The 13,259-nt window shown below is 45.5% G+C and overlaps 2 protein-coding genes across 4 annotated transcripts in view; both read left to right on the forward strand.

Moving 5' to 3' along the window:
- The first annotated feature begins 1,387 nt into the window (after positions 1–1,387).
- Positions 1,388–13,259, forward strand: part of POC1B (POC1 centriolar protein B) — a 97,658-nt gene continuing 85,786 nt past the window's right edge. For all 3 annotated transcript variants that reach the window (XM_043446553.1, XM_043446554.1, XM_043446555.1), the window contains exons 1-2: positions 1,388–1,651; positions 2,321–2,405. In XM_043446553.1, coding sequence (XP_043302488.1) covers positions 1,391–1,651; positions 2,321–2,405 — 346 coding nt within the window. In that variant the 5' untranslated portion in view covers positions 1,388–1,390. The remainder of the gene's footprint in view (positions 1,652–2,320; positions 2,406–13,259) is intronic.
- LOC122427243 (polypeptide N-acetylgalactosaminyltransferase 4) lies at positions 2,400–8,057 on the forward strand. Its single transcript, XM_043446551.1, has one exon. It carries the CDS (start codon positions 3,010–3,012, stop codon positions 4,756–4,758), a length of 1,749 nt encoding a protein of 582 aa, XP_043302486.1. The 5' UTR covers positions 2,400–3,009; the 3' UTR covers positions 4,759–8,057.

Here is a 13,259-nt window from a genome sequence, read left to right on the forward strand (position 1 = left end):
TTTACATTCCCACAAGCATCCAGCATTATTTTTTTAATATGTTGGTCTTTTTTTTCTTTAAAGTCAAACCTGGACTGAGAGTAAGTAGCAAAGCTTAGAGTCCTGCCACAGTTTGCTGATACGTTGCTAGTAGCAACAATCTTGACACATCACCTCCTAGACTAGAGTGATGTTTCTCAATGTACACAGCTGAGACTCCCAACGCAATCACCTAAGAGGCTTATTATTAATACATCTGCAGGGTCCTTGATTCCACTTCATATATGCTGAATCAGCATCTTAGGGACTGCGGTCCCCTAAAATCATCATTATGCATGCTAAAACATGAAACTCAGAAACCTAGATTGTTGAGTTCCCAAAGGTGGGGAAAATACCTCAGTCACTTTTGTATCCCTCACTGCCAAATATCCTGAAGATATTCAACAAACATATACTTGAACTAATAATGCAGTCTAAATTTGCTTGATTGCTATGTACAGTATTCATTACAACTAAATTCTATCACTAAACAACTAGTTAGAAAATCTGTAATAGTGTAGTATGCCTTTCATTTGTATAGACCATGTATCTTACCAGCTGTGGTCTATTATGCCATCTTATGCTGCCAAGAATCTTTATTCTATATGTAATTTTCAGCTGAGTCCTTCAAGCTTTGTAACAGGGTAAAAAAGGATATGGACTTGGAACTGAAAGAGCTGTCTTTGTGTAACCTTTGATAATTAAATCAAAATGTCTAAGAATCAAGTTTATAATTTCTAAAGGTCGGCAACATTTCCTAACTATCAACTTCACAGTGTTGCTGAAGCTCAAATGATACTCTATGTAGGAAAGTCTACTGCAGCAACGTCTATAGTTACTATGTGGCCGGGTAATTTAAACAGAACAAAAATATGTGTCTGAGTCTTCCTAAAGACCTCAAATATGCTACTGTATCAATTTGCAGCTCTAAAGCACAGGCAAACGAGATTGGAACAGAAACACGGCAGAAGAGCCTTAAGTGGATGGAAAACATTCGTTCATTCATTCATCACGTTTATCCAGCATCTACATTTATAACACCCCGGGCGTGTGTGAAAAATAGTGATTAAATAAATTCAAGTCTGTCCTTCAGAGATTTAGTACTTTTGTGTATATTAATAAATAGCAAGCTGCCTCATTTCAGATCAAACTCTCTTCCGCATAAAAAAATAAGGTGTCAGGGACCCGCTTCAAATTCGCGCGCGCTGTCTCTTTAACGCGTAATAGAATTCTGATTGCATCGATCACAGGTTCGTAACCCTCTCCCAACCATCGGTCTCCTACCTATCTCGGTTACTACCCTCCTTTTGGTATCAAGCCGGGGGAAGCTCAGGTGTTAGCAAACGTTGGCTTTGCTGTGTGGCGACACCTGATGCCGGGGCGTCCGGCTTGCCAGGTGGCGGAGGTCCGGCTTTCCGCGGCGCGGGCGCAGCCTCGGAGCTCGGCTGGCCACGCCTGGAGCGCGGGGTTGGACTGGGGCGCCGTTGTTGTAGTGACCGGGAGGCGCTGCCGCTCCGGGCGGACGGTTCCGGGCACCGCACGGTCCCCTTTCCTACCCCGCCCCCTCCCTCCCCCCGGTTCCCCCTGCGGGCAGGAGCCGGGAGCTGAGCGCTCCCCCATGGCCTCCTCCCCGGTAAGGACGGGCTGCGGTGCGCCTCCCCGGAGCCGGTCCCGCGGGTCGGGGAGCCAGGTCCGGGCTACACCCGCACCTGGCGGGACATGGAGGCAGGAGTCCTCAGCCGAGTCCAGAGCCGCGAGCTCCGCGCCCCTCACCCCGGGGCGCCCGTGACTCATCCCTTGCCTCCGGGGCACCGGCAGCGCCGAGCCCTGACGGAGCCCCGGGCGCTCCTCCCCGAGCTCCGACCGCCCCGGCGGCCCCATGGTCCCCCCAGAATTCTCTTAGGGTTTCCGTGGAGCGCCTGCGTCAGAATCACCTGGGAGGTTTTTGAAAAGTACCGAAGCCGGGGGGCCCCGCCTCGCACCTGCGACCGCGAGCCTGCGGGCGGGGCCCCGGAACGTGCATCTCAATCGCTCTGCCCAGGTGGTCTGCGGCGGGCGCCCGCTTCTGGGCAGCGCTTGGCGGAGATTCCGCCGGCTCTGCGGGCGGAGGCTGGTGTTCGGCGTACACCCCAATATAGCTGCGGCCGCGCGTGCTCGCTCGGGGCGCTGCTGCTCCCCACAACCCCTCACCGATGTGGCGGTTCCCGGGCCGGCTCCCGCAGGCGGGGACCGCGCTCCCCTCCGACCCCCGCACATTCGAGGTCTGCACCTGCTTTCAAAACTTGACAACTTTCCTTCCCAGGAGGACCCGGTTCTGGAGCGTTACTTTAAGGGCCACAAAGCTGCGATCACCTCCGTGGACTTTAGCCCCAACGGCAAACAACTTGGTGAGTTTTCTTTTTCTTTCTTTTTTTTTTTTGTGTGTGTGATGAGACGCTCAATCGGTGGGAACCCTTGCCGCCCGTCCACGCTGGGTCCCCAGGAGAGCCACCTCTGAGGATCTATATGGGTGGAGTCATGTTGAGAGCGGCCGAGATGCAGTCGGAGCCGGAGTGGACCCGAGCCCGGGGTCACCTTGGTGCTCCCGGCCCCGCCAGGCCCCGCAGAGTCGCGCACAGGCCTGGGCCCGGGCCCGGGCCTGGCCGGCCACTGGCGCGAAGTCGCCGCCAGGGGGAGGAAGTGGGAAGGGGAGGGGTTTGCCCTCGGCCCGGGGAGGGTGGGGTGTTGCTGGCTGCAGAGTTTGTGAAAAGTTGTGAGGCGGGCGGGAGGAAGTGGGGAGAGAGGACTTGGGGCTGCACCGGAGGCCGTGCCCCGCGGAGGTCCCAGGTGACCCCCAGGAAGCCCCCGCGGCTGCCGAGGAGCCGAACGCCTGCATGAAAGGAGGGACCTGCTCGGAAGTTCGCTGCTACCTGAGCCCGGAGCTCAAGCGTCGGGTCCCGCAGCCTTTCCCCGGCGCGCGGTGACTCTGGTGGCCGCGTCCGCGCCCCAGCCATGAGGATCCGGATGGCCGTGAGGTGGACGTGGGCAGGCAAAAGCTGCCTGCTGCTGGCGCTTCTCACAGTGGCCTACCTCCTGATGGAACTCTCCGTCTCCACTTTCCATGTCTCCTTGCGAGTCGGCGGTGCCCGCGAGCCGGGGTCAAGACAGCTCTCCGAGCCGGGGAAGAAAGCAGTGGATTTGTCTCGGCCCCTATATGAGAAGCCCCCTGCAGATTCCCATGCCCTTGGGGAGTGGGGGAAAGCCAGCAAGCTCCAGCTCAGCGAGAGTGAGCTGAAGCAGCAAGAGGAACTCATTGAGAGATATGCCATTAACATTTACCTCAGTGACAGGATTTCCCTGCACCGCCACATAGAGGATAAGAGAATGTATGAGTGTAAGTCCAAGAAGTTTAACTACAGGAGACTTCCCACCACTTCTGTCATCATCGCTTTCTATAACGAAGCCTGGTCGACCTTACTTCGCACCATCCACAGTGTTTTGGAAACTTCTCCCGCAGTCCTTCTGAAGGAGATCATCTTAGTCGATGACTTGAGCGACAGAATATATTTGAAGACACAGCTGGAGACTTACGTCAGCAATCTGGATAGAGTCCGCCTGATTAGAACAAACAAGCGGGAAGGGCTGGTGAGGGCCCGTCTGATTGGGGCCACTTTTGCCACTGGCGACGTCCTCACTTTCCTGGATTGTCACTGTGAGTGTAATACTGGCTGGCTGGAGCCACTTTTGGAAAGGATTCATAAGGATGAAACAGTGATCATTTGTCCTGTTATAGACACCATCGACTGGAATACTTTTGAATTCTATATGCAGACTGGGGAGCCCATGATTGGTGGGTTCGACTGGCGTCTAACCTTCCAGTGGCATTCTGTCCCCAAACATGAGAGGGACAGGCGTAAATCGAGAATTGAACCATTCAGATCGCCCACCATGGCCGGAGGACTGTTTGCGGTCAGCAAGAAGTATTTTCAGTACCTTGGAACTTATGACACTGGGATGGAAGTGTGGGGAGGTGAAAACCTGGAGCTGTCTTTCAGGGTGTGGCAGTGTGGAGGTAAACTGGAGATCCACCCATGTTCCCACGTGGGCCACGTATTCCCTAAGCGGGCACCATATGCTCGGCCCAATTTCCTGCAGAATACTGCTCGGGCAGCGGAAGTCTGGATGGACGAGTACAAGGAGCATTTCTACAATCGAAACCCTCCAGCAAGGAAAGAAGCTTATGGCGATATTTCTGAAAGAAAATTACTACGGGAAAGGCTGAGGTGCAAGAGCTTTGATTGGTATTTGAAAAATGTGTTTTCTACTTTGCACGTTCCAGAGGATAGGCCAGGCTGGCATGGAGCTATTCGCAGTATTGGGATCTCTTCTGAATGTTTAGATTATAATGCTCCTGACAACAACCCCACAAGTGCTAACCTTTCCCTATTTGGATGCCATGGTCAAGGAGGCAATCAATTCTTTGAATATACCTCCAACAAAGAAATAAGGTTTAATTCGGTGACGGAGTTATGTGCAGAAGTTGCCGAGCTACGAAAGCATGTGGGAATGCAGAATTGTCCCAAAGATGGGTTTCCTATCCCAGCAAACATTATTTGGCATTTTAAAGAAGATGGAACTGTTTTTCATCCCCACTCAGGACTGTGTCTCAGTGCTTACCGGACACCCGAGGGCCGGCCCGATGTTCAGATGAGAACTTGTGATGCTCTGGATAAAAATCAAATCTGGAAGTTTGAGAAATAGATGAGCATAACAGCACTTTGGTCCGGAACTGACAATAGCTTCAGGGGAGTCAGCCTGCAGAGAGCCTCAGTGAAGATTTATTTCATCAGCATTCACCCAGTGGTCATCTGCACGAGCTCTGTAGAAGCGGTGGAGCGTTTGGGTTAAAACAAAACACTGAACCTGGGTGCGCAGAGAGCTGTTGTTTAATATTTTAAAGTGCCTTATTTGGGGGTTGTTTTATTTAAGAGCTTTGTCAATATGTTCTCTTACTTCTTAAAGAAGTCGACTCGACTGTGACTTAAGATACACAAAACATTTAAGTGCCAGACTTAATATTAAAGAATATAAAAGTCCAAGCAAAATGAGGGATGATTTATGTTGATGGGTAAGTCCACTGCACATCTCATTAAAAAGAAAAAACAAAAAAACTCAGAAATGTGCAGTTCAAGCTGTTGCTATTTTTGTTGTACATAGAATTTGAATTTCCTTTAGTCAGCATGTGAAATTTTAGGTTTTGTTTAGTTTTTTAATTCTAATTTTCTGTTACTCAGATAAAAATCAAGGAAAGTTACTCTTCAGGAGAAAGGCCTGGTTTAGTTATATTGTCACTGGATATGAATTGGAATTGAGTTTAAAGGTCTTCCTAACATACAGACATCTCAGAAAAATACACCCACATCTGAATGAAATGGAAACCATTTACATTCCACACTTTACCAGCTTGAGCTATTAGACTTAACTGCTCTATGTTGATACCTCAAATTGCTCTGATTTCGTAAGCTGTCCTCTCTGTGAACTTGTGTGTGTGTATGGGTTATTTTCTGATTGCACTTCCTTCAACTTTGAATGTATCAGAGAGGGACTCATTCAGAATACTGTGCTTCTCTTTGTTAATGCTTAATCACTTAAAGTAAATGCTTAATAATCACTTAAAATAAACACAATAGAGGCCAACTGTGTTTACTGAAACGTGTGAAACTGAAAGTGGGCCCTGTTTGACAAAGTCAGTGCAACTCTCCTACAGAGTTCTTGCTGATGAGGACTTTTAAGGGTTGATCTTAAAGATTTTCCAAGGGGAAGGATAGCTCTCTGCAATGGTAGATGGGGCCTTCCAGCTTCTTTTCTGCACGGAGCCCCAGGCCTGGTGCTTAGATAGCTGTCAGTAACTGTGGGTGAATGAATGACTGGCTGAATGAATGGCTCAGCCAAACAATGTGACTTTGGTAAGTCCTGTGATTAAATGACTCCTTTTGGGCCTCAGTTTTCTCATCTGTAGAATGTGGGTGCTGGAGCAGGTCTTGAAGATTCCCTCCAGCTCTGGAATGTCATGCTTGTACATTCAGCGACCTTGCAATCTCTACAACACTTTTATCTCCTCCCTGCTAACGTAGATAATGTTGTTGAGCAATGGTCATTCCAGGTATGAAGCTGGAAAAAAGAAATGATTTTTGAAAATTAAGTGAGCTGAGCTCAACTGAAGTGGTTTATTTTGGATTGAGTGGAAAGTTGTGGCCAGTGTTTGTATTCATTTTATTTTGAGAATTGCTGAACCAATTTTGTTTTTTACTCTTTAATCTTTCAAACTCTGAAAGGAATCTTTTGGGTTAAGAATATTAATATTTTCCAAACTAATTTATGTGAGAAGTAAACATACTTTTAAAAAGTTACTTTTACTGTTTTTATTCCCATGTTATATCCAGAAATCAATCACAGGCTGAATTCAGAATTAAATCTTAATTAGTTCATTTTGGTATAGATTTGTGAAAAAGGCATGCTCCGTAAAGGATCAGTCCACAGTACTCAGATGTTGTTTTTGGTGTCTACTTGATTACTTGGAGAGTAGGAACTTGGCAAAATCTAAACTTAAGAAAAGTTTTTAGAATAACCTTTTCAAACAGTAATATTGCTTTGTATATTTTGTTTCTCTTTTGTTTCTTAAAGTAAAAATGTGTTAATAATTTTCATATGTTATGTAGCAAAGAATGGTTTAGATTCTATATGCAATGTGCATGACCTTGGGTGTAATTTAGGAAGAATTAGTAACAGTGCTCTGAATTGGTTAATTGGCAGCAAATATTCTCCTAAACCCACCCTCACCCCTTACTGAACCTGCCTTTTGGTTTTTAAAAATCACTTTTCTCTTTTTATTTATTTTTCTTGTTCTTCTTGCATGCTCAGTCGCTTAGTCATATCTGACTCTTTGTGACCCCATGGACTGTAGCCGTTCAGGCTCCTCTGCCCATGCGATTTCCCAGGCAAGAACACTGGAGTGGGTTGCCATTTCCTTCTCCAGGGGATCTTCCCAACCCAGGGATTGAACCTGTGTCTCCTGTATTGGCAGATGGTTGTTCTTCTTAGCCCCCTATCAGATGGGAGCGATAAGATTGATATATTCTAGATGTATTTATTGGAATTATTTTTATCTTAGAATCTTTCTGCTCTCATCAAAAGCAAAAGGGAGCATTGAAAAGTAAAACACTGAATTCTTTATTTACCTTTTGCCTAAATTGCAGGGTGTGACCCAGTCATCTTTTTGGAAGAAATTTTAGGCTCGTGTTTTATTTATATCAGTAATTCAGAATAAGCGGGTGGTTCATTCTTCATAACAATGTAGGTAATAGAAGAATGAGACTTTCACATTTTCATATGTTGGCATTTCCAATTTAATTCCTAAAATACACTGTAAACTACAAGGTATATTTTGATTTCTTACTTCTAATTTATTGGTACCAAAGCTCTTTTGCTGTATATAATTAACAGATCTTTTAAGTTAATTTACATGCTTAAAAAGTTTTATAAAAATTTGGTAGACAAGAATTTCAACTTTAAATGGTGACTATGTTATTTAGTATTCAATTCTGTGAATAGGTTGACTCTAAATAGTCATTTTTAGCAGCCGTTTAAAAACAATGATAATCTAGTCATCTACAGAGTCTGTATAACTCAAAATAACTTGTTTGTAAAAGAAAATTTGTCTGTGCACCCAGTAGTAGGCTCTTGAGTATTCATTATATGTCAGCAAATCAGATTTTTCCTGGTTGATGGAAGGTTATTTTTCAGTTGTGTAGTTGATTTAGGGTCTCAATTTTAGTTAATGAAATACTTAGTTTTGACTTGTTTGTCCTTTTGAATTGGTGTTTTAATAATGTTATGAAATGAGCACAAAGAATGTTGAAATTCAGATTAATCTCTTTTGTTGAACAATGAATTTTTTGGTGTATGATGAGCGGTTTATATCCTTTTTCCTTTTGTTAATGATATTTGCAATATTGATTAAGACATGTAAAATAAAACATATGCCTAACTATTTTTGCAAATGGATTCTGATGCTTTTAGTCTCTGGGATCACTCTTTCTATGTACACATTTATGGATGGTAATAGGAGTAAGTTAAACTTGTTATCATTTTACTTACTTGACAAATGCAGACAGTAGAATATTAAAAAAGTTGAATTCCATGTATTATTTTGCAAAGTGTCATTAACCAGCAAGGATTCTGTAGTGGTTCTAACACCATTCGTGCATTAACTACTGATAAACAAACTGGAAATGATCAGAAATCTCTGGCACAAATTGGGAGCACTATAAAAGGAACCAAGTGGACACGTGGGCACATTAACACACCCTGGGCCGTAAAGAAACATGTCTGCCCTGTAAACTGCATAGCGTCACACGTCCCTAAGCACAATTCCTGTCCACCAGTAGTATCTTTCTTCCTCTTTCAGTAATCCTTGCCAAACACCCTCCACTCCTGCTAATCCCTGGCATGACACATTGCCTGAGCAGCACCAGTCTCAGGACTCTGCCTTATATTTCAGGTGTCTTGCAGCCTTATTTAAGGTATATGTAGTCAACTTGGCTTCCCAGGTGGCTCATGGTAAAGAATTCACTCGTCAGCGCAGGAGACGCAGTATACAAGGTTCGATCCCTGGGTCGGGAAGATCTCCTGGAGGAGGAAATGGCAACTTGCTCCAGTATTCTTGCCTGGAGAATCCCATGGACCGAGGAGCCTGGCAGACTACAGTCCATAGGGTCACAAAGAATCAGACACGGCTGAGCATGCATGCATGTAGTCAAGCTAAATATATTTTCACTGATCTTTTGTTTTTTTCTTTTATGTACAGTTTAAAAACTTACCCTAAACATGTGTGTTGTGATCTTCCTAATAAGGAGTAATAATAATCTTGCTAGTAAGTTCCTAAGTGGCTGCAACCCGATGCAAATCATTTCATCTCTCTGTGTTTCAGTTTCATTAACATTAAAAAAAAAAAAAAGACTGGAAAATCTTTAGAGTCAGAATATTAGTGGTTGCCAGGGTCTGGAGGAGGCAGGAATAGAGACTGATTACTCATGAAGGTGGATTTTTTGGAGGGTCTGTTGATGGTGGTGAGAATGTTCTGCGATTAGATGGTGACCGTGGTTGTACAACTTTGAACAAAACACTGCATTGTACACTTTAAAAGGATGAATTTGTGGTATGTGAATTGTATCTCAGTTAGAAAAAAACAAAACTTCAGGGGACAAAAAGTGGCTGGGGAATTTCACGTGTCTCAGAAAAGACTGCTCTTTTTCTCTGTTCTTCCGTGCATGGTGGTTTAGTTGCTAAATCGTGTCTGACTCTTGCAACCCCATGGACTGTAGCCTGCCAGACTCCTCTGTCCATGGGATTCTCCAGGCAAGCATACTGGAGTGGGTTGCTATTTCCTTCTCCAGAGGATCTTCCTGACCCAGGAATCGAATCCGGGTCTCCTGCATTGCAGGCAGATTCTTTACCGACTGAGCTAAGAGGGAAGGCCCTCCATGCATACTAGACTTTAAACCAGCCCAGCGGTATTTGTTGTTAATGCTTGAGTCATGCTGTAATTCAGCATAATTAAGGAAGTTAGATAAATCTGTGCACCTCCTAGCTTAGAATTAGGCTACAGGTAGAAATTAGTTTGTATTGGAGTTTTTCCCTAAACGTTCAGAAAAACCTCAATCAATCGTTTTGAACAGGAGGTAGAGATTATTATAAAAAGTGAAATGAGTTCCAGAGAGACTGTATAGCTGTCTGTGGCAGAACTGGAGACTAGAGAAGTCCTAACGCTATTAATCAGGTACTACTTTTCCTTTTGTTCCCAGCTTGAGCATTTCTAGGCTGGCTGGGCAAGGATGTCTCCTGCAGGCCAGCAGTGTCCTCCGCTGCCTGATCATCATTCTAACTCATTTATTTATACTTACCTGATCCTCTTTCAAAAAGGAATAGGAGGTATTCTACTTACTTTTTTCTTTTTTCTTAATTTAGTTCTGCTGTTTGTCAGGTGCTCGCCTATGCTTGGGTGTACATACTGAAGTGTACAAAACAGATGTGTTTCTTAACAATGGTATGAAGAATTCATGGTCCAGTGATAGACACAGATATTAACAAGTAAGCACAAATCATGTGCAGATACAACTTGTGGTGAAGAAAAGGAACAGGGTTCTTTGAATGATGGTAACTGGGGCAATATACTTAAGTTTATGGGGGTCAAAGAACACTTCTCTGCGTGTTAGATTCAACTCAAGACCTGAAGGAGGAGCTAGCTAGGCAAAGACCAGAGGCAGAATTATTTGTTGTTGTTTAGTCAATAAGTTGTGTCCAACTCTTTTGCAACCCTGTGGACTGTAGCCTGCCCTCTACCCATAGGATTTCCTAGGCAAGAATACGGCAATGGGTTGCCATTTCCTTCTCCAGGGAATCCTCCCAACCCAGCTATCAAACTGGCATCTCCTGCATTGGCAGGCAGATTCTTCACCACTGAGCCACCAACAAAGCCTGGAGAGAGATTAGCATAAGCAAAAATTCAGAGTGGGAAAGAGCTTGTCGTTGATCAAGGAGATAAAAGGCTTTGGGAGGTGAAGAAAGCTTTGGGAGGTGTAGTTGTGGGTGAGGCAGAGGCAGCTCACTGAGTCTTCGGAGGCTGTAGCAGGTTAAATGGCAACCCTCCCAAAGATGTGTCCGAGTCTTAATGCCTGGAACCTGTAAGTGTGACTTCATTGGAAAGAAAAGGTCTTTGCAGGATTTGAACAGAGATCATCCTGAGCTATCTGGGTGGGCCCTGAGTGAGACATACAGAGAGATAAGAGGAGGTCACATGAAGCCAGAGGCAGAAATTGCAGTCATAGAGCCACCAGCCAAGGAGATCCTGAAGGCACCAGAGACTGGCAAATGAAATCTCTAGAGCCTTTAGAGGGAGTGTGGTCCTGCGAACACTTGGATTTTGGACTTCCGGCCTCCAGACCTGTGAAAGAATAAATTTCTGTTGTTTGAAGGCTCCAAAGTTATGGTACTTGGTTACAGCAGCCGCAGGAAACTAAGACAGAAGCAATGTTTTAGGCTTTTGTTCCGAGAGTCATGGAACTCTGCTGAAGGATTTTAAGGGAGAGAATAACACGTTCACACCTCAAAACAATCACTCTGGTTTCTGTGTGGCTTGAACTACTGTGAGTAGAAAAGTCAGTTGGGAGCCATTATAGTAATATCAGCAGATGACGGTGCTTCAAACTAGGATGGTGGTCTTCAAACTAGGGTTATAGCATATGAGTGGTATTTTAAGTCATGGAATAGATGAAGTCACCTGGGAAAAACATAGAACAATGAGGGCAAATGGCCTGTTTCTAGGAGGCTCGGTGGTAAGGAATCTGCCTGCCACTGCAGGACTTGGTTAATTCCCTAGTCCAGGAAGATCCCCTGGAGAAGGAAATGGCAACCTACTCCAGTATTCTTGCCTGGACAGAGGAGCCTGGCAGGTTATAGTCCATGGAGTCGCAAAGAGTCAGACACGATTTAGCGACTCAATATGTACACATGCGAAGATCTCCAGCCTTTGGGTCAGAAGGGGAAATAGCAAAAGAATCCAAGAAGGAATGGTTAGAAAAATAGGAGGGAATGCCACTATAGCAGGGCATTATGAAAGCCAAGGTGTAGATAGAGCAGGGTAAAAATATTGGAAAGAGAGAATATGTTAGTCATTAGAGAGAGTGGGGGAGGGAATTATTGCAGAAGTGAGCACCACCGAGCAGTGTAGACTGGTCCCTATGAAATTAGCAGTCTTAAATTTATATTGTTCCTAGTCTTCCTTGGAGTGTGTCTAGCATTTCTGTCACAGATTCAGCGTCAGAAAAGGCAGAGTGACCGAGATTTTGCCAGAGGAATTTGAAGAGAGGAAGACAAGTCAAAGGTCTGAATATATGTGCAAGAAAGGGTTTATAAACTGGGTAAGGAAAGAAACGAAGACTACAAATTGGATAGTGAAATGAAGACAGTGAAAGAGAGCCTCCGTGGAGAACGGAGGTCAGTGGATTGGCGACTGGATGAGATAGAAGCTGTGAGCAAGCCAGCTATAAGGAAAGCGTGTTGTTAAGGATAGTGGGTTTCAGTTAGTGATCAGAGAAGTGTTGGCGCTGCTTGTGATAACATCCAGGGCGTGATCACCGGAACAGGATGCTGAGGACACATGGAAGAAAAGGTCTTCAGAGAGGCCTGGGTGAGCCCTTGATCAGAAATGTTCTTCACTACCTCCCTCTGCTTGGCTGGTTCCTCTGTGTCCTTCATGCCTCCACTTAAAATGCCACTGATCACTTCACCTGAATTAAGGATTCTGTGCCCACGAGAAATTCTCATATGACACCCTGCTTTATCTTTCATGCCTCTTAGCACAATTTAAATTGATACGTTAGCCTGCTCCTTGACTTGTTGCTCTCTTCTCTGCTTAAACTAAAGCTCCCTGTTTAGAGATTTTTGCCTATTTTGTGACTCAGGACTCCCCCCGCCCCAGCCATCCTGCCCTTACATGTGGTAGGGCTGAGATATCTGTTGAGTGAACTTATAATACCAAGACTTGGAACAGAGAGAAAGACTGTGACCTCAGGTAGGTGAAGTGTGAAAATGCTTGCCGCTTGGGAGGGTTTCAGGGAGCTTGACGTCCCCAGGCAGAGTCAATGTGTAAGTAGGTAAGTAGGAGGAGGGACTTTCAGAGAGGAGGATGTGTGTACAAGAGAGATCCTGTAAATGGTGTTTCTGTGGCCAGGTGGCAGCTTTGGGGAAAGGACAGCAAGCGTGGGTACCAGGGTCAGCCCAGGGACCATCCCGAGCATCACGGGAGCGAGAGTGAGGCATCACTGATGGCAGTGGGGCTGGAGGCATGCCTGGAGAAACCACAGGAGGTGTGGTGGATTTGTGTATACTCAGAGGGTAGTGCGCTCTTGGGTTTCACAGGATGGGAGGCAATCAGAGAGGAGAGGATGGGAGCAAACGATAGCTTGTGAATGTCATCCCTGTTCATGGAGGTGGAAACGGGAAGCTGAGTAAGTTAGCTGAGGCGGTGTAGCTGGTAAGCAGCAGAGCCTGGCTGAGCCCAATCTCTCATCAGCTTCTGGAGCCACACTTTCCCCCCTCAGCTCAGTTTCCCAGAGGGCCGCACTCAAGTTTATACAAACATCAGAAGAGTTTCAGAGCATTTTCACAAGATGTGCACAATCTAAGCCGCGTGTTGAAGTTTC

Source organism: Cervus canadensis, chromosome 25 (assembly GCF_019320065.1).
Source record: "Cervus canadensis isolate Bull #8, Minnesota chromosome 25, ASM1932006v1, whole genome shotgun sequence".
NCBI lineage: Eukaryota > Metazoa > Chordata > Mammalia > Artiodactyla > Cervidae > Cervus > Cervus canadensis.